Source organism: Macrotis lagotis, chromosome 5, assembly GCF_037893015.1.
Source record: "Macrotis lagotis isolate mMagLag1 chromosome 5, bilby.v1.9.chrom.fasta, whole genome shotgun sequence".
Lineage (NCBI taxonomy): Eukaryota > Metazoa > Chordata > Mammalia > Peramelemorphia > Peramelidae > Macrotis > Macrotis lagotis.
Genome location: NC_133662.1, coordinates 269,252,451 through 269,277,056, shown reverse-complemented (window position 1 = coordinate 269,277,056; position 24,606 = coordinate 269,252,451). Strand labels below are relative to the sequence as shown.

The following is a 24,606-nucleotide window of genomic DNA, read 5'->3' as shown; positions in this document are numbered from 1 at the left end:
TTCTTCACCCTTCATTTTCCTTTTGCTCCTCTCCCTCCCTTTCTTCAGCCTCCTGCTCTCCTTCTGCCTTGCTTCTCCTGGCCTCTCAGCCCCCCCCCCCCCCCAGCCTTCTCTCCCCTCCTTCCTCCTTGGCTTCTCCCCCTCCCTTCCTTGCTCCTTCCTCCTCCTCTCTCTTCTTGCTCTCGGGCCCCTCTTCCCTGGCTCCCCTCCTCCTTCCTCCCCCTCCTCCTTTCTCTCCCAGCAGTCTGGGACCCTGGCCTCAGCCTGCCCCCCCCCCCCCGCCCGTGGGTCCCTGCGGCTGACTGGCAGGGTTGCAGGGAGTGGCGCCCCCTCCCCGCCCCCCAGGCGGCAGGAGGAGGGCAGCCCCGGAGCGCCAGTCGGAGCTCGGACCGCGCCGAGGCCAAGCCTGGGAGGAGGACGGCCGGCCGGGAGGGCGGCCGGAGAGACAGCAGCGCCCGGCGGCGGGACCTGGCCGGCCCAGCAGCGGCCGTGCCGGGGTGCCCGGTGCCGGGGTGCCCGGGTGTCAGGGTACCGGGTGCCTGGTGCCCGAGTGCCCGGGTGCCCAGGTGCGGGGTGCCTGCTGCCCGGCTGCCGGGGTGCCGCGGTGCCCGGGTGCTTGCGTGCGAAGGCCAGGAGGCTGCGCCCGGCTCCTCCCCTTGTACTCTGCGGCCCCTCCCTGGGAGGCGCCACCGCCTGGCTCCTCCGGCCGCCCGGCTCCTGGTCCGGAGCAGCCTTGGCCATGCTGCCGGCGGGAGGCGTCTATGCGGTGAAGAAAAGGAAAAAGCCGGTGCCAAAGAGGTGGGTGCCTTTCGGGAGGCTCCTGTGGGGCGCAGACCCGGGGCAGGGCCCCGGGGGGTGGTCATGTGGCCCCTGGGCCAGGGCCGCACACCTAGCACAGGAAGGTCGGAACTGGAACCCAGAGCTTCTGCGTCTGGAGCCAGGGCGGCCTCGCCATCCCCCGCCCGCTCCTCCCCCCAAAGAGAGCGTGGGGTGCGAGGCAGCCGGGCCTGCGGGCGGGGCCCGGGCCACCTCGGACCCAGACTCAGTGTCCCTTCCCGACGCAGCGCCCCCGGCTCTGACAGGCAGGCCCCGGGAGGCCCGGAGCAGGGGGGCCCGAAGCCTTGCCCCAAACCTCCTCCCTCGCCCCCCCTCCATATTTAACTCATGACTTGGGGGGGCTGGGCTCGGGTGGCAAGAACAAGGTGAAGGTCATTTATTTCCTTTGGGGAGCCCAGTGGGGCTCACTGAAGGGAGAGACAGAGGGGGGTGGCACCCTGGGGTCCTTCCCAGGTCCTTCCCCATGACCGGGATCCTTCTAGAGCCCTCCCCAGGCGGGGGCCCAGAGTCCCAATGGCCCCAGGAGGTCTGGGCTACCCATCCCTTGCTTCTGTTCTGGCTCTGGCATCCATGCAGATACTTGTCTTCCCACCACAGGCCGGCCTGCCCTGGCTGGCTGGGTCAGTGCTGTCAAAGAAAGGAGTCCTTTGGAATCCGAGGCCTTGCCTTGAATCTTGGTCCCACCTACTCCTCGGGCCCTCCTTGTTACTGGCCAGGGAGACTGGAGTAGATTGGGGGAAGGTGACTTAAATGGACTAATTATGAAGCCCAGGGAGATAGGCATCCTTCCCAGGCAGAGGTGGTGGACTATGGGTGGGGAATAAGGCATGTGTGGGCAGAACAGGTCTTCCTGCTGATCTGCTTTCCTTCAAGACTTTGGGGGAGTTCAGTGACCAGGAAGTGACAATGTTTAACACAGAGCATTCGGGACAAGATTTCTCTCTTAATGGACTTAGACTAGGATCTGTGCCCTGGATAATTTTTTTTTTTGCAAGGCAATGGGGTTCAGTGACTTGCCCAAGGCCACACAGCTAGGTCATTATTAAGTGTCTGAGACCAGATTTGAACCCAGGTACTGCTGACTCCAGGGCCGGTGCTTCATCCACTGCGCCACCTAGCCGCCCCTTAGGGTAATTCTTAAGGAAGATCCCTTCACGTTCTTGAGTCCCTGGAGTCTTGGGTTCCAACTTGTCATTCCATTAATGAGGAAGTTGTCTCCGCCAATGTAGATGAGCTCATCTGAAGGCTCAAGGAGGTAATGAACCTTGGCTATCTTGGAACTAGGCTCTTCCTGAACCCAACACAGCCTGTGGCTACTCAGCCTTGAGGCTTCTTGTGCCTCATAATTTCTCCAGGTTTGGAGACAGAAGAGGTTGACAGAAGAGGAAACAGAGGCACAAAGAACAGAAGGGATGTACTGCTAACCACAGCGAGTACACTAAGCTGATCTTTGAGGGAAGTTACTTTCTAAGAGGTGGAGGTGACACGGACTCCAGTCCACTCAAATTCTTAGAATTTCCAGAATTCTTTCCCCAGTTGTTCTTCACCCAAATGAAGAGATGAGCCTAAGCAAGTATGTGGAGAAGCCTCAAGGAGACCCCTGACTCACTTGCCCTTAACTCACTTTTCCTACTTAGTTCCAAACTTTCTCCGTGCTAAGACTGGGAGTGTGTAGGTGGGTGCATCTCAGTTCCCAAGGTTGGGAGTCCAGGTTCTAGTCCAATTCTCTTTGTTCAAGAAAGCATTCCAGGCAGCTTTGGGGCACCAAAGATTGAATGCTACTCTTGAGTCCTGAAGGTCTGAGTTCAAATCTGAATTAGACATTTAGCAGTTGGGTGACTCTGGGTAAGTCACTAACCATCTCCCAGCTTCAGTTGCCACATCTGTAAACTGGAGTTTGATAAGAGGCTTGCTGTGAGGATCCAGTGAAATACGATTTTGAAATGTTATTAAAAAAAACGAGTTAGCTGTTTTATTTCTTTTTTTTTTTTTAGGTTTTTGGCAAGGCAAACGGGGTTAAGTGGCTTGCCCAAGGCCACACAGCTAGGTCATTATTAAGTGTCTGAGACTGGATTTGAACCCAGGTACTCCTGACTCCAAGGCCGGTGCTTTATCTACTATGCCACCTAGCTGCCCCACTGTTTTATTTCTTAATCAGAACTTGAATGAACAGTGTCTCTCTCTCTCTCTCTCTCTCTCTCTCTCTCTCTCTCTCTCTCTCTCTCTCTCTGTGTGTGTGTGTGTGTGTGTGTGTGTGTGTGTGTGTGTGTGTTTTGGAGGAAGGGATGGAAATAGCCAGTCTCAATATTTCAGTACATTTCTTCACTCGATCACCAAATATGTTTTAGGTCTCCCAATTGGCTCATGTCATCAGCCAATAGAGTTGAGAATACTAAGAAAGAGGCAATCCCTTTGGCTCAAGGCTTACCTTCTCCTAAGGTGGTTTATCCACACACACATAGTATAGATAGTATATACAATATAGGTGTGTATATATGTATATATGGGAGTGGGTGTGTTCCTATGTAGGCACATTCACACACACATATACCATGAAATAAACCCAAAGGAATCATGGAGGGGGGGTAGCAAATGGAGAGACACGACTTTCTGCAGCAGTCGCTGGAGCTGATCTTTGGTGGAGGTGAGATGGACTCCAGCCCAGCTCTCACTCCATCTTTGTTGCCCCATGGCTGCCTGGAATGTTTTCTTGAGCAGTGAGCATGTGACCAGCATCTAGACTCCTAACCTTGTGAATTGAGTTGTACCCGAAGATGGAGGGCGGATACCAAGACAGGAAGGTGGGAGATGAATGTTGGGTGGGAAAATTAGCAAATAGACCACGTGGACTGGAACCCAGAGACTTGCCAGAGCCCAGAAAACCCTGGCTGCAGTGGTTGTCACCGGCCCTGTCTGGGCTCTGCATTCTGAGGACATCGAGTAGGACAAGAGGGGCAGCGTATAGAGTTGAGAGCTTCAAGTAATCCAGCCAGCCTCATTTTACAGAAAAGGAAGCTAAGGCTAAGGGGGGGCGGGGAAAGTGCTGCAAGTCATGGGATCATAGACTTAAAACTGGAAGGAACTTCAGAGTTCATTTAGTCTGACTCCTCTTTTATAGAGGAGGAAACTGAGGCTTAAGAAGATAAAGTTACTCCAGTCCCCCAGGTGACTAACATCAGAGACAAGGCTTAAGACCAGGCCCTCTGATTCCAGTGTGCATGGTCACTCCACTGCCTCCACCAGACCTCTTTGACTTCCAGGTTCCTGATTTCAAAATGAGGGTCTAGAGTGAGACTGGAGCATTTCTGGAGTCCCGCCAAGAGCACATTCTGTTCCTGTGCTGAAAAGATCAGAAGCTGTTGTGATAGACAAGGGGTTGAGGAGAAGGTCCGTGAGCAAAAAGCTGGCCCTGGAGGAGGAACAGAAATGTAGGTCTAGACCTCTTTGTCCATGGAAGTGGATAGTCATATTTTCCCATTGATGACATCTTGGGGCACTCCTGTCCCAACAAAGTTCTTTCTGGGAAATGCTGGCTATCACTCACTTTGAAAACCTCTGATCTTGCCAGAGATGGAAGTCCCCTTCACCAGCTGGCATTGGGCCTCAGGAAAATCTTCCCCTGCCACAATGGCATTCTGTGTTCTGAAAGGGGCGCAGGACTGGTACCAAGGAGATTCTGGGGTTGATCTCTTCACAGAGGCTGGCATCTGGATCTCCATCTGGAAAGCAATGCCATTTAATGAGGGGAATCAGTCTAATAGACTGTCTTTTTTTTTTTTCTTCTTTTAAAGCATGTACCTGCTGCCCATTTCATGCCCTTTAGTGTGGTGGAGTCCATGGTATGTTGTGAGGCAAAGATGGTTTGGAAGGGAACATCAACTGTTGATTGGGGAACTTGGGATCAGGAGGTCATTGATTCAAGCCATTCTTCTGACAAGAGCTATGTGTGTGACCTTGAACCAATCCCCTCAGTCTCCCTGAGCTTCAGGTTCCTTATCTGTAAAATGGGGATAACAAAGTCTGCGATATTGAGGCAATGGAGAGTCTTGGCCTTGGGACCCAAAAGACTTGAATTTCTGTTCCACCTTTGACATTTACCCGTGGAACAATATTGAAGCAAGCTATCCTATCTCTTTGGGTCTCGATGTTTTCATCCAGGGATGATAAGCCTTGGGGTCTCCACCTCCCAGAATGGGTGTGAGATTGAAGCAAGAGGAAAATTCTGCAGCCTTCACGAGTAGAACCAGGAGAACCTTGTACACACTAATAGTAACAGAGAGTGGTGATGATCACCTATGATACAGCTCTTCTCAGTCATGCAGTGATCCAAGACAATTCCAAAAGACGTGATGGGAAATGCCATCCACATGCAGAGAAAGCATGCTGTTTTCACTTTTTAAAATTTGATTTTTCTTTCTTGGGTTTTTCCCTCTTTTGTTCTGATTCTTCTTTTACACACGACTAATATGGAAATATGGATAACAAGAGTATGCAAGTATAACTAAATCACTAATGTCAGATTACTTTCTCTTTGGGGAATAGGAAGGAAAGGGAGAGAGGGGACAAAATTTGGGACTCAAAATCTTACAAAAATGAATACTGGAGACTTTCTTACATGCAGTTGGAAATAAATCAAATGCTAGTAACAGAAAACAGGTTCTGCAAACTTTAAAGTGCTATAGAAATGTTGGATGCTCTTGCTGCATAAGGCAATGGGATGCAATGAAGGGTTTTAGAATGGAAAAAGAGGGCCTGCACTAATATTCCTTATCTTCTTGCTTTATGCCTTCCTTCTTCTTCTTTCTGTCCTTCTCTCCTTTCTTCCTTCTTCTCTGCCTGTGATGGACACTTGGATTTCCTGATAGAATTGAGCCAGAAGCTGGGGAGGCTGCTGGGTGTATCTTTCATGGTCATCTGGCCTGCTCTTCACACCACCATCTGACTTGGCTTGCTTGGGAAATATTTAATGGTTACAAGATTCCTTCTTTATTTTTAAACTTCAAACTTCTTTAAGTGAATTTTTAGAATGACTTTGTTCTGTGTCCCCTGGCTTTGTGGTTTTCTTTCATCACTCAGATTGGAGAAAGAGCTTTGACTCATTTGCTTTTCTTTTTATTGAAAAAAACGGTTCTTAGGGGTGGCTAGGTGGTGCAGTAGATAGAACACTGGCCCTGGAGTCAGGAGTACCTGAGTTCAAATCTGGCCTCAGACACTTAATAATTACTTAGATATGTGTGGCCTTGGGCAAGTGACTTAACTCCACTGTCTTTCAAAAACCTAAAATTTTTTTTTCAAAAAGGGTTCTTCTCTTCCATGAAAGTGAGAGTCTAACTTGAATATTGGTGTATCTGGACAGAGCTTTTGCATAGGAAGCTTAGATGGTTGGCCTTCTATGTGGTGCCTTGGACTTCAGAAGACTATATTGGGGAAGCCTGCAGCTGTGCCAAGCATGATGATGCTGAAAACAGAGAGGAATGTGTGTGTGAGTGTGTGTGTGTGTGTGTGTATGGGGGTGGGAGGGACACAACAGTGTGCCTTTCTGGTGGCTGGCACACCTCTCAGACCTTGTTATATGTCCATCCATCTCTGAAAAGCAGGGAAGACAAAGATTTAAACACTTTGAAATGAACTTGTTTGGGAGTTAATCATGGAAGTGATTATCCCTATAGTGGATATAGTAAGAGCATGAGATTGAACATCAGAAATCTGGGTTCAGATCAGAACACCTATCCCTTCCTAGCTGTTGAACTTTGCACAACACAATTGTTTCTCCCTCTTCTACATTTGCAAAATGGAAATAGAAATAGCATCAACTTCATGGGGGTAGCTGGAAGGATCCAAGGAGAGAGAGCAGATGTCAGTGACTCGCTGTATGTGCTCATCACCACAGAAAAATTCAGTCAGCATTTGTGAAATAAACCTGATAATTTCTCAGGTCCCTTGCAGCTCTGAATCTGAACTGGTGCCTTCTGGTTAAAGACCAACTGGGTTAATTTGCTCTTGATTGTCTCAGTTTCTTCATTTGTAAAATGTATGTCAGGTGCATTTTCCAGTGACCCATCAAGGCTATTGTTGGTCTATGAGAGATGTCTGAGTCACAGCACAGATATGTCAGGCAACTGGGAACAATCTTAGGTGTTCACAACTGTGTCCTGTGGACCTCCCTCCAGTGCGTGGCACTTCATTTAGGACTCTGGGCAAGTTGTTGTCCCGCTTTCAAAATGAGGCAACTATTAAGGCCAAAACAGAAGATAATTTTGGAGCAGAGTTCTTTTTATTAATTTAATATTATTCTCCTCAATTACCTGTAAAGACAATCTTCAATGTTCATTTTTGGAAAGATTTTGAGTTCTAAATTTTCCTCCTCCCTGCCTCCCCTCCTCCTGCCCCAAGGTAGCAACTAATCTAAAATAGGTTATGCATGTACATTCATCTAAAACAAAATACTATATTAGTCTTGTTGTGAAAGAAGAAACAGAAGAAAAGGGAAAAAACACCAAAAACACTAAAAAGTGAACATGGTATACTTCAATCTATAGCCAGACTCCAATTCTTTCTTTGGATGTGGATAGCACAATGTTTTGGAATTGTTTGGATTATGTATTGCTCAGGACAGTTGCTCATTACATAAAGTTGTTCTTACTGTGTACAATGTCTTCCTGGTTCTTCGAACTTCACTTGCCATCAATTTATATAAGTTTTTCTAGTTTTTTTTTTTTGAAATCCAAAGATCAGAGTGGTTCTTATAGACGTTGTGAGCAGACGATGCTCAGTTTGAGGCATCATGGAAGATACTTAATTTGAGCTGGGCCTTCAAGGATCAGTAGGGTTGGGATAGTTTTACAAGGTGGCTTCCTCTCAGGAATCCTAGTGGCTTGGATATGTTTAATCCGAAAAAATAGATGCAGATTGCCTAGATAAACTGATCATAACTTCCCTCCCCCCTCTTTTTTTCCTATTCTATAGTCCCAAGCCACCCCTTCCTGAAGGCACCAAGTCCAATCCTTCAAAAAGACACCGGGACCGTCTGAATCAGGAACTCAACAAATTGACCAACTTGTTGCCCTTTCCCGAGGATATCCGTGGCCGACTGGACAAACTTTCCATCCTCAGGCTGACTGTGGGTTACCTGAAGGTAAAGGGATACTTCACAGGTAAGATGTGGAGATGGGTCCCTACTTGGTGTCATCAAATCTGAACTTGCTCCTGTGAGCCTATTCAGGAGGTCTATCTAAGTATTTATTGTATCCATGGAAAACAATGTGAAAGATGCCCACAGTTGAGGAATGAGGAGTGAACTCTCTATTGTCAGAGTCCATGGAGCATCTTTATGAGACCACTACTGTGAAGGCACTGTGAAGGGGAGGAGCAGAGAGTAGTCCCAATAATTTTCTGTTGCCTTCTAGGAGTTTCCAATTTTAACTTTAATTCTTGCTAATTGGTGATAAGCTTTGTTGTTTCTATTATATCTAAGGACTAACAGGGCCATTGGTACCCTTTAAATTCAGTGACTTGGGGCAAGCCCCTAAAATCCAACCCTAATTCTGACACTGCTTGACCTCTTGTTGATGGGTTGTAGTCACATCGTGCCATATTTAAGTTGGGAATATGGGCACATGGGGGACAGTGCCAGGCTGCAGTAAGAAGCAGAGCTGCAGTTCCAATTTGGACAAGAGCAGCAGGTTCTAAAACTTGAGGTGCTTGAGTGTCTTCCTTGTTGATCTAAGGTCAAGCCAGATGTAATGACTGGTATAGTTTGGCATTCTATGGTTTGCCTTGGATAGGGTATGGAAGATAAGTCTTTGCTTAGGTCATCAATGGTACAGTTTCTTCCCTCTCTCCCTCTCCCCTCTGGCTTTTGACTGGTTTGGAGCTCCTTCTGAGAAATTCGGTGACTTCCCTAAACCATGTAGAATCTTAATTCAGAAAAGAGGCCCAAAACTTTGAAACTTTGACATCATGATCCATGAACAAAGTCTTTGGGGGAATCATCAATACTTCTTCCTCATGTATCAGTCTTTGCAGCCTGTGATGGTGGCAAATGAAAATATTTCCTCTCATTTTTAATTCATATTCAGGCATCTCAAAGTAACCATTCACCTGTAAGCATGATGAGGGTATCTTACCTAAATTTTGTAGTTCACAGTTTGCTTTCCTCAGAATACCAATTTAGCAAAAGTCACCAGGTAGTTATCATGTACCTGTTTTATGACTGTCACTGTGCTTGGTGCTAGAGATAGAAAGATGGAAATTAAATGATTCTTGCCTTAAGGATACTAAGGTCCTATCTTGAGAGACAATATCCCTGTTACTGAGGAGTCATTTGCAGTCATTTCCAAGACCCTATTGGGGTTTTCTTGGTAAGAGTATTGGAGTGGTTTGCCATTTTCTTCTCCAGCTCCATTGAAATATGAGAAAATAGAGGCAAATAAATTTAAGTGACTTGACCAGGGTCACACAGCTAGGAAATGTCCGAGGCCATATTTGAATTCATAAAGATGACATAAAATTCTGACTTCAGGTCCAGCATTTGATCTACTTCACCACTTAACTGTCCCAACATGCAAAGACTGTACTATGTATACATGAATATAAATAAATATAATATAATATAAATGTATACAAAATACATTCAAGGTGATTTGTGGGGTGTATGGAGAATTGGCAGCTGAGGAAATTAGGAAAGGCTTTAATCTTGGAGAGGCTGATGTTCTAGTGGAGACTTGGAAGAAACTAAGGATTCTGAGAGGCTGAGGGGAGGATGCAGATGCATTCTGATCTTGACTGACAGTTGGTGCCATTTTTGTAGAAGAAACTTGTGGAACTTTTTTCTCCATTGGAGTCTCTCCTCAGTCAGTCAGGAAAGAGTCACTGAGTGCCTCCCCTTTGGCCTTCTGGTCACCTCATGCCACTCCAAAGAAAAAGCTTGATAGGAATCCAGAACCAAAAAACAGGAGGTCTGGCCTAGGGAGGGCCCTTGATCTCTGTTGGATTATGAGGAGCAAAAGTGGCAGTAGGGAAGGGACCTAGGAAAGACTCTCTTTTTGAGATGGAATTTGTGTTTTCTGTCCCAAAGCTCTTGATTCAAGCCACTGGAGGAGTTCGCCGAACTCTTGACAAAGTGTCCTCCCCACTCAATGACTTTGGGTTGAACCTGTGTGTCTGCTGCATTTAGTTCTGCTTTATATAAGGACATGATGTCTTTCTCCCAATTGAATACAAACTCTTGGAAAGAAGAGACCTTGATTTTTGCCTTTGTATCACCAGGTCCTATCCCAGGTTCTGACACAGAACAAGTATCATAAATATCAGTGGACTGATTGCTTGGTAGATGGGGTTGTATGAACATGAGTCATATGCTTACTCTGGTTGGAATTCCCATTGACGAGAAAAAGGGACATCCTTCCAATCTGTGGCAGTAATGGGAAGGTAACCTGAAACTGGATATAAAAAAGAACTTCATAGTATCATAATTAGGCCTGGCTTCACAAAATGGACTGCCTTGGAAAATTAGAGGCTGAGGGATAGGATCAACAGTGAGTTCCCTTTTACAGACATGTCAAATGAAGTTGTGACTTTTTTGCCAGGAAGTTATACAGTGGATAGTTTTGGATTAGCTGATCTTTGGGTTCCCATCTAAATGTAAAGTTTGGTAGATCCATGATATTAAAGCCATGGACTAGAGGCATGTCCCAGTCTGCATTAATGCATTGGGTCTTCAACCCAAAAGAGAATGGGATAATAATGACGAGGAAGATATTGATGCCTGCTTCCATTTCTTCTCACTTGAAGGCTGGCACAGCCCTTTACATATTTGACCTCACTTAATTCTCACAATGGAACTAAGTGGTGGGTGCTGATGATGCCCCCATTTTAGAGATGAGGGTTGTTCTCTGACTTCATTCTTTCCTGTTTCACCTCAGAGAAAGCCAACTGGATGAAGACAGGTTTCTTTTGTACATTTTAAACTTGATCTTCTCCTTGGTGTCTTTCTTTCCTTTTCTTCTCCCTTATCCCTTTGAATTCTTTCTTCTCTCTCCATCTCTCTCTCTCTCCTCCATTTCTTCTCTCATCTCTCTCTCCCCTACTTTTTCCCTGTTCATGTCTATCATTCTCTTTCTTTCATTCAGATAACAGATTATGTTCCAACCACAATTATCACAGAATAGCAGTATGGTCAAGGAAACAGTAGAAGTGAACAGAACTAGTCTCACTCCCTTTCTCCTTTTGGTAGATTACTGCTGATGATTCTAGCAATCCCCTCTCCTCCTTTCCACTTAACAAATATTTAATAAATGACTTTGATGTGCATATAATTAGTCTTCTTAAGGCGACTTTGACAATGAACCTTCTATTTCACTGCTGGAATGGTGGGTGGAATGCACCATGCCTTCTACCAAGCAGTGGGAGGAATATTGAGGAGGAAGAACTAATAATTAGGGGAGATCAGGACAAGTTTCACTTGGGAGATACTAGACACCTAGAGTCTCAGAGGAAGATGAAGGTTTGGGAGAGCTGGAGATGGGGGGGGACCCTGAAAACCGAGAGACGGACATATGACTGAGATGGGAGATGAAGTCGATTCCTTTGGGAGATTGGCTAATAGTCCATATGGCTCAAATGAAGAGTTGATAAAGGGGAGTTTTAGGGAATAAGATGGAATGGTGTATGTCAACCAGACTGGAGAGTCAGGGCTTTACACCTTTTCTGTGTCTTGGATCCTTGGGACAGTCAATCTGGTGAAGCCCCGGGAGACCTGCTCAGAATCTTTTAAATGCAGAAAATAAAATACACAGGATTAGAAAGGAAACTAATCATGTTGGAATGCAATTATCTGTAACATATATATACATATATATATATATATATATATATATATATATATATATATATATACACACATATAATATATACAATGAAAGCAAGATTATGGGCCCTCAGTTAAGAATCTGCTCTGGAGCATATAATGTCAAACAGTAATTTGTATTTGATCCAATAGATAATGGGACTGGACAGTGATGTGGGCAGAACTGTGCCTTGAATAACTCTGTGAAAAATGGATTGAGGAGGGGAGAGAGAAGAAACTGGAGCACATTTAGGATCCCTTTAGTTCCCAAATGTAATAGCCAACTCTGGACTCTATTCTTTTGTTGGAGATGTGAGGGACTATAGGTGGGGAGTGCAGCATGAACCATCACTGTGGGCAATGCTATGCCTAGCTAACTTGTTTTCTTTGTTACTAGAGAAGACATCTTTTTATAGAGGAGAAGAGGTATAATTGAAAATAAATGTGATGTAAAAACAAAAGGCATGATTAATATATTGTTTTAAAAAATGATCCAGGCAAGAAGTGAAAAGGGACAAAGTGGTAGAAAACCACTCAGATGGTAGCTTTGCACGAAAGGGAAAAAAAAAGAAATGAAGCTCTTTGGTATGGAGAAGTCAGGAGATTGGACAACTGTTTGGTTTTGGGACTGGGGGAAGGGCGGAGTGGAGAGAATCAATTCTTTGTTCATCATGCCTGAGGAATGGGGAACTCTGGATACATCACATAGCCTGGTGAAATGAGAGTTCCTTGATCAGTAGCTTCTTGAGTCCAATGGAATTAGAGACTAAGGGGTTGCCGCAGTCTTTTAAAGTATTTTTCTCTTCATCATGAAAAAAGAGTCCATGTGACAATGAATATATTGCCTTTGTGAAAGACCCTGGTGGGTGCTGGAGAGGTGTTTTCTTCCTGCCAATGTGTCGATAATTGAAAAGCCTTTATTAGGTTCTGTGTCAGCCATGGTGCCTGTGTTCAAAGATGAAAAACAACAGTCTTTGCCCCCAGGAAGCTTCCACTCTCTTGGGGGTATAGTTCAATAGAGGTAGAGATGTATACATATGGGATACATACAATGTAAATACAAGTCAGTTGTTTTGAGTGCACTAACAGGAGATGATTTTCCTAGGAAATGTCTTTGAGCTGTGCCTTAAAAGGAAGTTGTAAGAGGTGGGTTACAAGGTGTTACAAGAGGTAGAAGTGAGGAAGTGGGGTACTCCCAGAATGGGGGGACAATCTACAAAGGCAAAGGCATGGAGAGGAGGTAGAATGTGAAGGGCTATGCAAAACAAAATGATTTTTGTATTTTATTCTAGAGTAGCCATTGCATCTTTTTGGGTGGGAAAGTGACATGATCATTTTAGAGGCTAAGAAAAGGGTTTGCATCAGTTGAGCAGAAAAGAATCCCAAATTTCATGTTCACATTTTAATTTGTTGCTTAAGATTGATTTAGAGGCAGTCTGGTATAATGGATGAAGGACTGGCCTCGAAGTGAAAAAGACTTGGATTCCAGGCTTTCTTCTGACTGATTGTGTGGCCACTGGCAAGTCAAGTAACCGTACAATGCCCCAGGAAACTGCCTGGTGCCATTAGTTACAGATGAGTTGCTAATTTGAATTGGTGGAGGGAGTTCACAATGGGTGTTCCTTACAGCACTTAAATCATAGGGGAGGTCCAGCCTCACCCCAACTCAAATTGTTTTATTTACTATATTGTCATTAGAATGCATCTGAAATGGAATACTAGTTTATTATTCTTAGTTCAGCTCAAACTATGGGAAAAAAGTCTGTCTCATTCTATATTACTCATCCAAAGAATGATAATATATATCAAGCTCAAAGATTTAGAAAAGTATGGTTCATAGACACCCTTACTTGAGCTTCCTTACAACCCTGTGAGGATGGTATTTTTTATCTCCCTTTTACAGATGAGGAAATGTCAAAGGATGAGCAACTGTTGCAATTGTTATTCTCTGTTCTGTGGCAGCTCCCACCCTCTCCAAACCTTACCAGCTAGTTTTATGATTGGCTGGGAACAATCACCATTCTTCATTTGAGACTAAGTTCTTGGCAGTGCCACCTTTTTGAACTCAGATAGATTGGCTTTCAGTTACCTATCAGGCACAGACTCCATGCAAGACCTGATGAACCTCTTTTTCTATCACTTGGGAGATGCCAAGCTCAATTGTACCCCGTAAGGAGGTAGTCAAGGAGGGTATCATCTAGAAAGATACTACTCAAGAGTTTTCTAGAGCCAGGTATTATTCCATATTAAGTCATGTAAGAAAAGGTGGGTTCATGGACCTAGAGTTGGAAGAGTCCAAATCCCCTCATTTTATTTTATTTTATTTTGCTTTTTAAAGATTTTATTTATTTTGGGTTTTACAATTTTCCCCTAACCTTACTTCCAGCCCCCCATAGAAGGCAATTTGCCAGTCTTTACATTGTTTCCATGGTCTACATGGATCCAAATTGAGTGTGATGAGAGAGAAATCATGTCCTTAAGGAATAAACATAAAGTACAAGAGACAGCAAGATCAGACAATAAGATATCAATTTTTTTTCTAAATTAAAGGTAATAGTCCTTGGTCCTTGTTCAAACTCCAAAGTTCTTTCTCTGGATACAGATAGTATTCTCCATCGCAGACAGACCCAAATTGTCCTTGATTGTTGCACTGAAGGAACGAGCAAGTCAAGGTTGATCATCGCCCCCATGTTGCTGTTAGGGTGGACAATGTTCTTCTGGTTCTGCTCATCTCACTCAGCATCAGATCATGAAAATCCTTCCAGCCTTCCCTGAATTCCCATCCCTCCTGGTTTCTAATACAACAATAGTGTCCCATGACATACATATACCAAAGTTTGCCATTCCCCAATTGAATGACATTCACTTGATTTCCAATTCTTTGCCACCACAAACAGGGCTTCTAGGAATATTTTTGTACAAGTAATGTTTTTACCCTTTTTCATCATCTCTTCAGGGTATAGACTCAGTAGTGGTATTGTTGGATCAAAGGCTATGCACATTTTTGTTGCCCTTTGGGCATAGTTCCAAATTGCTCTCCAGAAAGGTTGGATGAGTTCACAGCTCCACCAACAATGTATTAGTGTCCCAGATTTCCCACATCCCTTCCAACAAAGATCATTGTCCTTTCTTGGTCATATTGGCTAGTCTGAAAGGTGTGAGGTGGTACCTCAGAGATGCTTTAATTTGCATTTCTCTAATAAGTAATGCAAATCTCCTCATTTTATATATATATATATATATATATATATATATATATATATATATATATATATATAAACAAAAACTGAGGCCAGGCAGGTGAAAAAACTTAGGACTTAGAGGTGGAAGGAACCTCTCATTTTAAAGAGGGGAAAACTGAGACTTCAGGGAAGAAATGAGATGACCTGCCTAAGGCTACACAGGTCATAAATGGCAGAGATGGGATTCAAACTCAGATCTTTTCATTCCAAATCCAATGCTATTTCTTCTGTCAAAAGACTGGTAAAGTCTAATTAAAAACAAATCAACCAATGTTCCCATCCCAGAAACCCTACTTGTTATTAAGAGATCACTAATTACAGACCTGCCATAATTAATTGCATAGTAACAATCCGGTGTTTTGCTACCAAACATTCTCTTCTGCTTTGGATGCACTTAGAGATGTTGATATTGGAAATTTTAGGGGGAGGAGTTCAAGTCTTTTTCATTTAGCTTCATAAGAATGAGATGAAATAATGTTGTGTTGTAAGCAATGATGAATGAGATGGTTTCAGCAAAATCTGGGAAGACTCATGTGAACTAATGGAGAGTCAAGTGAGAAGAACCAGGAGAACAATTTACACAGGAGCAGCCACAGTGTAAAGATAATTAACCATGAGTAACTCTGACCACCATAATAATTAGTCACAGTTCTCAAGGAACCATGATGAAGTGTGCTATTCCCCCTCCAGCCAGAGTTGATGAATTCAGAGTGCAGACTGAAGTTTATATATTTTTGCCTTCCTTTTGTCTTTTCAGGATGTGACAATATAAAAATTATTATGCATGACTTTATACTCATAATACATTTTTATTTCTTGTCTTCTCAAGACAAGGAATGGGAGTGGGAGAAGGGGAGAGCAATTGGAATGAAAAATAAAATTCAACATAAAAAAGATAGACAAATAGGCACACATTCCTAGATTGAGCAAAAGCCTGTGGACAGTCAAAGCAGGGTTTAGGGTCATCCCTTCTTGACTTAAAGGCAACTCATTAAGGCAGTGACTAAGATCTGGTTTGGGAATCTTGCTGCATCCTCTTTTTGTCACAGCATCTTAGAATTGTAAAGGGCATCAGGGACCACTCAGCCCATCTCTTCCTTCCACAAAATTCCTCCTACGATGTTCCCAACAAGATGCCCCTAAGATCTGTTTAAAATTATCTAGTGATGGGAAGTCTACTACTTTTTAACCTTTCTACTAAGATCATAAGGTTCAGAGTTGAAGGAAAGCTGAAGTCCACCTTTTCATCATTCCGGATGAAGATATTGAAGTCTTGAGAAAGGCAAGGAACTTTTTGGGGATCACTCAGACTCAGAGCGGTGGGCAGGTCCTCTGGCTCTGAATCAGCACTTCCTCCATAATGACTAACATTCCGATAGGCCATCGTGAAAGAACATTATCTCATTTTATCTTCATGACATTGCAAGAGGGGCAGGTATTAGGGACTTGGCACCTGGGTTCAAAACCTGATCCTGAGACCAGCTAGCTATTAGGATAATCAACTTAATCAACAAACAAGCTGTGTGGTGTTGGGGAGACAGAGACCAAAAATTTCTCCCCACCCCAAACCAAAAAAACCCCCAAAAAGTCTCTTCCCTCAGGTAGCTTATATTTTCTGACTTTAAGGCACCTCCCAAGCCTGCAAAATGTGAACAAATCCCTGCTCTTGTGCTATATTATCTGAGAGTTTTAGTCATCTATCTTTGGCCCTGATTTCTTTCAGCCTTTCCCTCAATGATGTGCTTGAAGATGTAGCTCATTAGGATTAGGGTTAGGGATGACTCCCCAAGATTAACCCCTCCTGCAGACTGCAGCCTAGCCAGGTGACTCTTGTTCAAGCCTTCCCATAGAGCCATCCTATAAAGAAAACTCAACTGAATGCTGTAGAGAGCTTCTTATGTGCTTTTTCATAGTCTCTCATGATACTCATCATATTAAGTACTGACCAGAAGCAGAGAGGATAAGTTGGAAGACAGAATTAGGAGCCATAAATCCATCCGGAGAGGGTAAGGAGCTCAGTAGGAAGAAATGTGAAGTCCTCAATTGCATTTTAAAAAGATCCATCAGAACAATGACAAGAGAATGAGACCTATCTGGGCAATGATTCCCAGAAAACAAAACAAAACAAAAATAATTAACATCCCCAAGATTCTGGAGAAGAATAATCTCAGATGAGTCAGCAGAATGGGGGAGGTGGTTAACAACATCTTTATACATTTCTAGATATCTTGAATCAAGACAAAAACTAATCTGCTTGGTTTAGATTTTATCATCATCATTCTCAGCATTAGCATCACACATGCCATGTCAGGATAAGCTCATCACCAGGAAATTCATCATCATCAACATGACTTCACTTTAGTCCTCATACCTCACCAGGACCTTCAGTTGTCTCTCTCCTGATCTGAGAGCTAAAGAGCAGAGCCCCAAACTCCTCTCAAATTCTCTCTTCATAAAAAGGTTCCATACCCCAGCCATCTCTCCATTTGTTACCATGTGTTCTGCTTGGATTCCCCTCCATCATCATCATTCCCCTGCTTGGTACTCTCTAGCATTCTCTCCTCTCCCCCTTCTTCCTTTCAGTTCCTTTTTATATATTGTCCTTTCCCATACAATTGTAAGCTCCTCTGGGACAGGAACTGTCTTTCTTCTTAATAGTACAGAATTCTTGTAAAGCACAAATGAGCAAATGACTGTAAAGCACTTAGTACAGGGACTGACACCTAGTAGGGACTTTATAAATGTTACTTAATGAACAGAATTAATAACAGTAGTAGTAGTAGTAGTAGTAGTAGTAGTAGTAGTAGTAGTAGTAGTAGTAGTAGTAGTAGTAATAGGATTAGGATTAGGAGTAGCAGAAGTAATGGTAGTAGGGTAGGAATACTAAGGAATAGGAGTAGGCTCTGTGGATAGGGTCTAGGGGGTGACTCTATGATGACATTGGTAGTAATGTGGGGTATATTGTTCTAGCTGGTTTTCCAGAATGGTCTGGCCAGTTCTTAGGATTGTGGAAAGAAGTCTTTCGAAATTGTTTTGCTAAACATGTGGAGCAGTAGTTTGCTCCATTGCAACCAATGTGATCAAATAAGGATGGTCCTCAACTAGTTCATCTGAACCTCCTCAAAAATGATTCAGCTCACATGTCTCTTTCTTTTTTAGAACAGACACAACAACTAAGATAGGTGGTACCCACTGTGGTCGAAATGGTACATATATACATTCAAATGATCAGTGTGTGTGTGTGTGTGTGTGTGTGTGTGTGTGTGTCTTGTCATTTTTGATTGAATTGTCTTTCCAGTTGAACATCTGAACCCAATAGAAAGCAGTCCGATCTGCACATAGCTGAAACAAAGAACCAACTCACTCCAGTTCCTCTTAATCTCCCTGAAGAAATGTGCCCTTTGTCACCCTGTGACTCCTAGTTTGGGCTTAAGTACCTGGAGGAGACAGATCTGATGTTAGGAATTGAGCCCAGGCTGTGAGAAGGTCTTAGGAAGAATTCTTTCTTTCTTTTATTCTGGTTTCAAAAGCTGTTGTATTGATGGCAAAGATATTGTCAGACACAGATCAACATTGGTTTTTTTCTCTTTGTTTTTCTTGGAGAGGGTTTTTCTTTTCAGAATTAAAAGATGATGATGGCAGCAGGGTGAGGAAAGCTAGAGAGCCAGAACAAGGCGGGAAGCAATGAAAAGGAACAGGCAGTCTCTCATAGAGGATATGCCTTTGACACACCTGCTATTCCCAGGGCACTTGGAATAGTTTATATCTATATAATTTGTGATGAATTTATAAAGAAAACAACATTAAATCACCTCTTAGAAATACGTATAGAGAAGATCGATCAGAAATTATGTGTGTATATCTATCTATCTACACATATGTATCCAACTTTTATTTTTCTTTTTTCTTTTTTTTTAGGTTTTTGTAAGGCAAATGGGGTTAAGTGGCTTGCCTAAGGCCACACATTATTGTCTGAGACCGTATTTGAACCCAGGTACTCCTGACTCCAGGGCCAGTGCTTTATCTACTACGCCCATCCAACTTTGTTTTTGCCAGAGGTTTCTTTAGGCTAGAAGCCTAGCAGTGAAATCTCTGGGTCAAAGGATACCCACATTTTACTCACTTTATATGCATAATTTCAAATTGTTTTCTCAAATGGCTGTACCATTTTACAGCTCCACCAACAATGCACCAGTGTATCTGTCTTCTCACAACCCCTCCAACATTGACTAGCTAGGATCCAAATTCTTGGATTATTGGTCCAGTGCTCCTTCTACTAGACTCTAGTTAGACCCAGACGAATATTGTAGCACAGTGGATTAATGATCTCATTGATGGGGCTCTCACTATAAGGATCGTCTCCTATTCCTCATCTTGGCAATCTCTTATTTGAGAACTTCCATTAACCTTCAAGGGAGGATCTTCCCAACCTACCAGAGGTCTTCATGACCTCTACCTTTACACCTTGTACCCACCCCTGCCACCATATCCTTTGTGATCCAGTGACATTGGCCCCCCTTGCCTTCTGTGGAGACCCTCCTTTGCCATCTTTTCCAATGTGCTGCAAATAAGGTGAAACCTTGGAGTTGTTTTGTCTTGCATTTCTCCTCTTCTTCATCATTCAAACTATTATTTAACATAATTGTGTGATTTACAGCCTTAGAAAATTATCTGGGGCCTTGCGAGTCTAAGTCTGGCTTCAGATCACCAAACTAGGATATTTAAGAGACAGGACTTGACTGTAGGTCTTGTTGATATTCATTTCAGTTCCCTGTCTACTTCAGTTCTTGCTCTCCCTAAGTTTATGTTGAGAAAAAATAGCTCACATTTTTATTGTGTTTTCAGGCTTAAAATACTTTCCTCTTAATTCCACCAGGAGGTCAGTAGCCTAGCTTTAACATATCTAATTTAATCGGAGAGGTGAAGGATTTAGCCAACTTCATGCAGAAAGAAAATTGGAGAGCTAGGATCCAAATTCTTGGATTATTGGTCCAGTGCTCCTTCTACTAGACTCTAGTTAGACCCAGACGAATATTGTAGCACAGTGGATTAATGATCTCATTGATGGGGCTCTCACTATAAGGATCGTCTCCTATTCCTCATCTTGGCAATCTCTTATTTGAGAACTTCCATTAACCTTCAAGGGAGGATCTTCCCAACCTACCAGAGGTCTTCATGACCTCTACCTTTACACCTTGTACCCACCCCTGCCACCATATCCTTTGTGATCCAGTGACATTGGCCCCCCTTGCCTTCTGTGGAGACCCTCCTTATCAGCTCCAGGTGTTTTCTCTGGCTAGCTGTCCCATATGTCTACACTACACTTCTTCACCTGTACCCACTGGCTTCCCTGGATTTCTTCAAGTCTGAGTTGAGGTTCTACAAGAAGTTTCTACTTTCATCAGTAGCCTTTCCTTGTCCTCTCAGACCTCTATGCCTTCCCTTGAAGATGACCTTCAGTTTGTCCTGCTTTTATGTTGTCTATAGTTATTTGTATTTAGTCTCTTCTTTAGGTGGTGAGTTCTTTGTGTGTAGAGACTGTTGTGTTTGTGTGTGTTTGACCTTGCTTTACTTCCCCAGTGCTTACCACAATGTCTGGCAGATAATATCTACTTAAAAGATTTCTTGTTGACTTGACTTCCTCTAGGTCAGGGGTCCTTCACATTTTTAGAGAATTTTTTGGCAATCTAGTGGGTCTGGGCCCCTTCTCAAAATCAGTGGATGATAGAGATTGAGGGTCAGTGGGAAGGATAAACTGGAGGTAAGATAAGAGTTCAGGAATCAGCTCTGTGAGACGCTACCTGGGGTTCAAACCTTCTCAGGATTCTGGACTCTGGACAGTTGAAAGAGACTTTAAATAGCTTAGAATGTCATGCCAAGTGGAGACTGATCTGGTTTTGTATGTTATGGTAGAATGGGGAGACCACTGAGTCACACCCAACCTTTAGATTCTGTGATTCCTTGGACCTTAGCATCATAGATACAGAACTGGAAGGGGCCTTACAAACCACCTTGTTTCACAGAAGAGGAACCAACCCCAAGGGAGGAGAAGTGGTTGGAAGACTTTCATTCTTGTTCCCTTTCCATTACACGGCACTGTTCTCTTTAGATGAGTCAATGAAGAGCCTCTCAGAAACTTCTTCCAACTCAGAGAATCTGGGATCTCTTGTAATCCTTAGACAAGGATGCTGAGACTCCATGCAAAGATTCCCCCCCCCCCCCCAGCTTGGACTGAGAAGAATTCTTCCAGAATTATGTCCCCTACCCCAGTTCTATCTAATTTCCCCAGAAGAAGGCAGGTAGAGAGAGTCTACTCAGGGGACAGACCACTGAGTATCAGGAGACCAGGATAGGCCTGTCTGACTAGCAGCAAACAAAGACTTGGAAGCCCCCAGGCATGGACCAGAGCCTCATCCTTCCCTTCTTGGGGAAGTAATTCACAGGGACTGGAATCTTGGGAAGGAGTTATTGAGTCTGTTGCCAGCTTCCATTGGCTTCACTCCTCTTGATTTTCTCCCACCCACCACGAGAAGTTTCTGGCCTCCTTTGGAACTGAGCCAAAGTCCAGACCAGAATGGACTTTGAGGTTTCCTGGTCCCAAGAGCTCTTGAACTCTGAGATAGAAAGAGCCCAAGGGGATCCTGAGGAGCAAGGAAGTGTGGAGAGGGCCCTGTTTTCCACTGGCTAGCAGGATGAGCCCCATTTTCCCTTGGGTAGGAGCTGTTCCTGAAGAAGTGCCTATCCATTTGTTCTATGGGGCTTTGTTTTCTTATAAATGTCTCAGTTCTCTCTATATGTGCCTTTGTCAGATACATTAGTTGTAAAAATTGTTTTCCAATTTAATTTTTAATCTTGACTGCATTGGTTTTGTTTGCACAAAAAACTTTTCATATTATAGTAATCAAAATTATGCATTTTATCTTTTATAAATGTTCTTGATCTCTTCTTTGTTGAAGACATACTTTCTTACCTGAGTAGATGGAAGACAGAACTTTTTTTTTTCTCCCTGTAGAAAATTATGTTCATTCCTACAATCCTTGGCAATCTTTTAGGATACATTGTGCAGACAGGCCACACAACTCAGGATTTCATTACTGAATCTCCCTCCAAACCCTGCCCCACCTATGGGACACTCTCCTGTTGAGCTGCACATTGAGAGAAATCATTATTTCTCTTTTATATTAAGAAACATTTACTCTTGGGAGATGTAGGATTTCTTTGTCTGCTTACTTTCCCTCATTCTCTAACATTTTCCTCAATCTTGTTTAGGTCCCATTCAAATGGGAAAAAGTAGTTTAGGTGAATTTATGGATTCTGACCCTGGGTGTTCAAGTCAGAAAGGTCTGAAAGGATTCTTCATTTTGTTCAGATTACCCCAGATAGGATAAATCTCCTTGACCAAGACTGATTAGAGGCTCATTAACCCAGTCCCCCAGTCCCTCATTAGAATAAACTCATCTCTCCTTATAATATTCATTTTCTCATTAATTGTTAACCAATTAGAATTGATTGCTACCCTTAGAAAAACTTAGTCTTCCAAGGCCATATAAGCATGATGTGGATTTCTTGAGGATTCTTTGACATTTGAGAATGCATTGACCCTTTTGTTAATTATTATTAGGATGATTAATAAATGATTATTAATTAGTAATTAATAAGAAACTATTTCTCTTGAACTTTGTGGATGTCACAACACAAAGGAGTGGTCACATCTGCCCCTCTGTACGCTTTAGGAAGAGGCACAGATCTGATGCAGAAGGGGTTGGGAAGCTTAGGGTGGTGGGGTGGGCTGGTGTTTGACCTGAGGGATTCATCCTTTAGGATCTGCTTTAGAGTCCTGGTCTGCCTCTGTGTTCTTTCCCTGGACCCCCAGCTGCTCATATCATCCTCATTGGATGACTTATACCATTTCCCTCGTAAACATTTTAGAGAGACAGAGGTGCATTCTGTCTCAGGGCTTGGAAGGGGCTGGGTTACCTGGAGATTAAGGACCAGTTTTGTCTTGTCTCCCAAGGGTCTGGCACATGGAGTCCCTGTTGCAAAGTGGGTGTTTAATGAGTACTTGTGGATTCATGGGCCTCTTTTTCTGGAAGACAATTCAATTCGACTGAACAAACATTTCTTCAATTCCACATAAGCCCCATGAGGGCAGAACCCATTGAGTTTTGCTCTTGTGTCCCCAGTGTTTAATACTTAACGTTTTTGTGAAGATCAAAAGATGATATTTGTCATGTTCTTGGCAACCCTTAAAGTCTCAAACCAGTGAGGGCTGTGGTTATAAATGCAAATGGCACCATTGACAGGCATTGAACTCGCTAGCATCAAAGACCTTGTCCCTGAGGAGCAAGAAAGGCATTATATGGAGGGTGATAGCATTGAACTTGAGGACCATCAGGGAGCCTGGAAGCTGGAAGTGAGGAGGAAGGGAATTCCAAGAATGAGGACTAGCCAAAAAAGACTTGACCAGGGAAAACCCAAGGACTGGACTTTAGTGAATATGAAATGGAGTAAGATGTAAGAAAGCTGGGAAAGTTGGCAGGAGCCAAATTGTAGAGGACTTAAATGACATAAAGGAGCTTCAGTAAGGTTCTAGAGACAAAAGGGAATTCCTGGAATTTACTGGACAGGGGAATGACATGATCAGGCCTTTAGGAAAATCCCTTTGCAACTATGATGAGGATGGTTGAAGAGGGGAAAGACTTCAATTTAAGTGAACATTGGTATACTGTTGCTGTTGTTTCTGCTGTTGTTGATCCTTCCTTTTGAAAAAGGACCCATGGAAGCAAGAGGGTAATGTCTTGTCTTGCTCATGAATTGGATTTAAGTGAGTAGTGCTACTCACTGTGCAAAGCCATCAGCTTCAACCTCTCTTCCTGAGTCATTGAAGTCCAGTGGCAGGACAAAAGTCACAAGGACTGTCCGGGATGTTGTAGGTGGCATGGGGAAAACTGGAGCCAAGAACCAGTCAGGGAGGACTCTTTCCTTTTCTCTGCCTGGGGTCCTGGGGCTTTGCCATGCACAGCTTCTCAATGGGCACTGGATCAGGAATCAAACACCCTGGGTTCAAATCCTGCCTCTGCTACTTATTAGCTATTTGGCTTTAGACCAGTAACTGCTCTTCTCTGGATTCCAACTTCTTCATGAGTAAAATCATAACAGTAGCACTTACCTAACAGCTTATTATGAGAATTAAGCAAGATAATCTGTATAAACTGTCTGGCTCCCTGAAAGGTTTCCTCAGTGTTAGTTGCTTTAATCATTATTTTTAAATGTCAAGCCTATTCCTGCTTGGGAATCTTTCTTTAAAAAGTATGTAACACACTCTTCTCCAATAGTGCTAATAGTGAGCTAATTGTGAGCAAAAAAGGGATTTGAGGGACAGCTAAGTGGTGCGGTAGGTAGGTAGAGCACTGGCCCTAGAGTCTGGAGGAGCTGAGTTTAAATCTGACTTCAGATAATAATTACCTAGCTTGTGTGATCTTGGGCAAGTCACTTTACCTCAGTGCCTTGCAAAAAAAAAAAAAAAAGAATTTTAAATCAAATGTCCCCAAAAGCAGTGATCTATCCACTGGAAAATTTGGCATCTTTTGGTTACAATAGCAAGGATAATCCAGAGTTAGAGAAAATATTGCTCCCTTGTGACACCAAATTCTAGGAAAGGACTGACTCAGAGCCAGTCTA

At 43.4% G+C, this 24,606-nt stretch overlaps 1 protein-coding gene across 1 annotated transcript in view; it reads left to right on the top strand.

Annotated features, from left to right (window-relative positions):
• The first annotated feature begins 708 nt into the window (after positions 1–708).
• Positions 709–24,606, top strand: part of LOC141489125 (aryl hydrocarbon receptor-like) — a 91,508-nt gene continuing 67,610 nt past the window's right edge. Inside the window, exons 1-2 of the mRNA XM_074189827.1 lie at positions 709–798; positions 7,804–7,991. Coding sequence (XP_074045928.1) covers positions 740–798; positions 7,804–7,991 — 247 coding nt within the window. The 5' untranslated portion in view covers positions 709–739. The remainder of the gene's footprint in view (positions 799–7,803; positions 7,992–24,606) is intronic.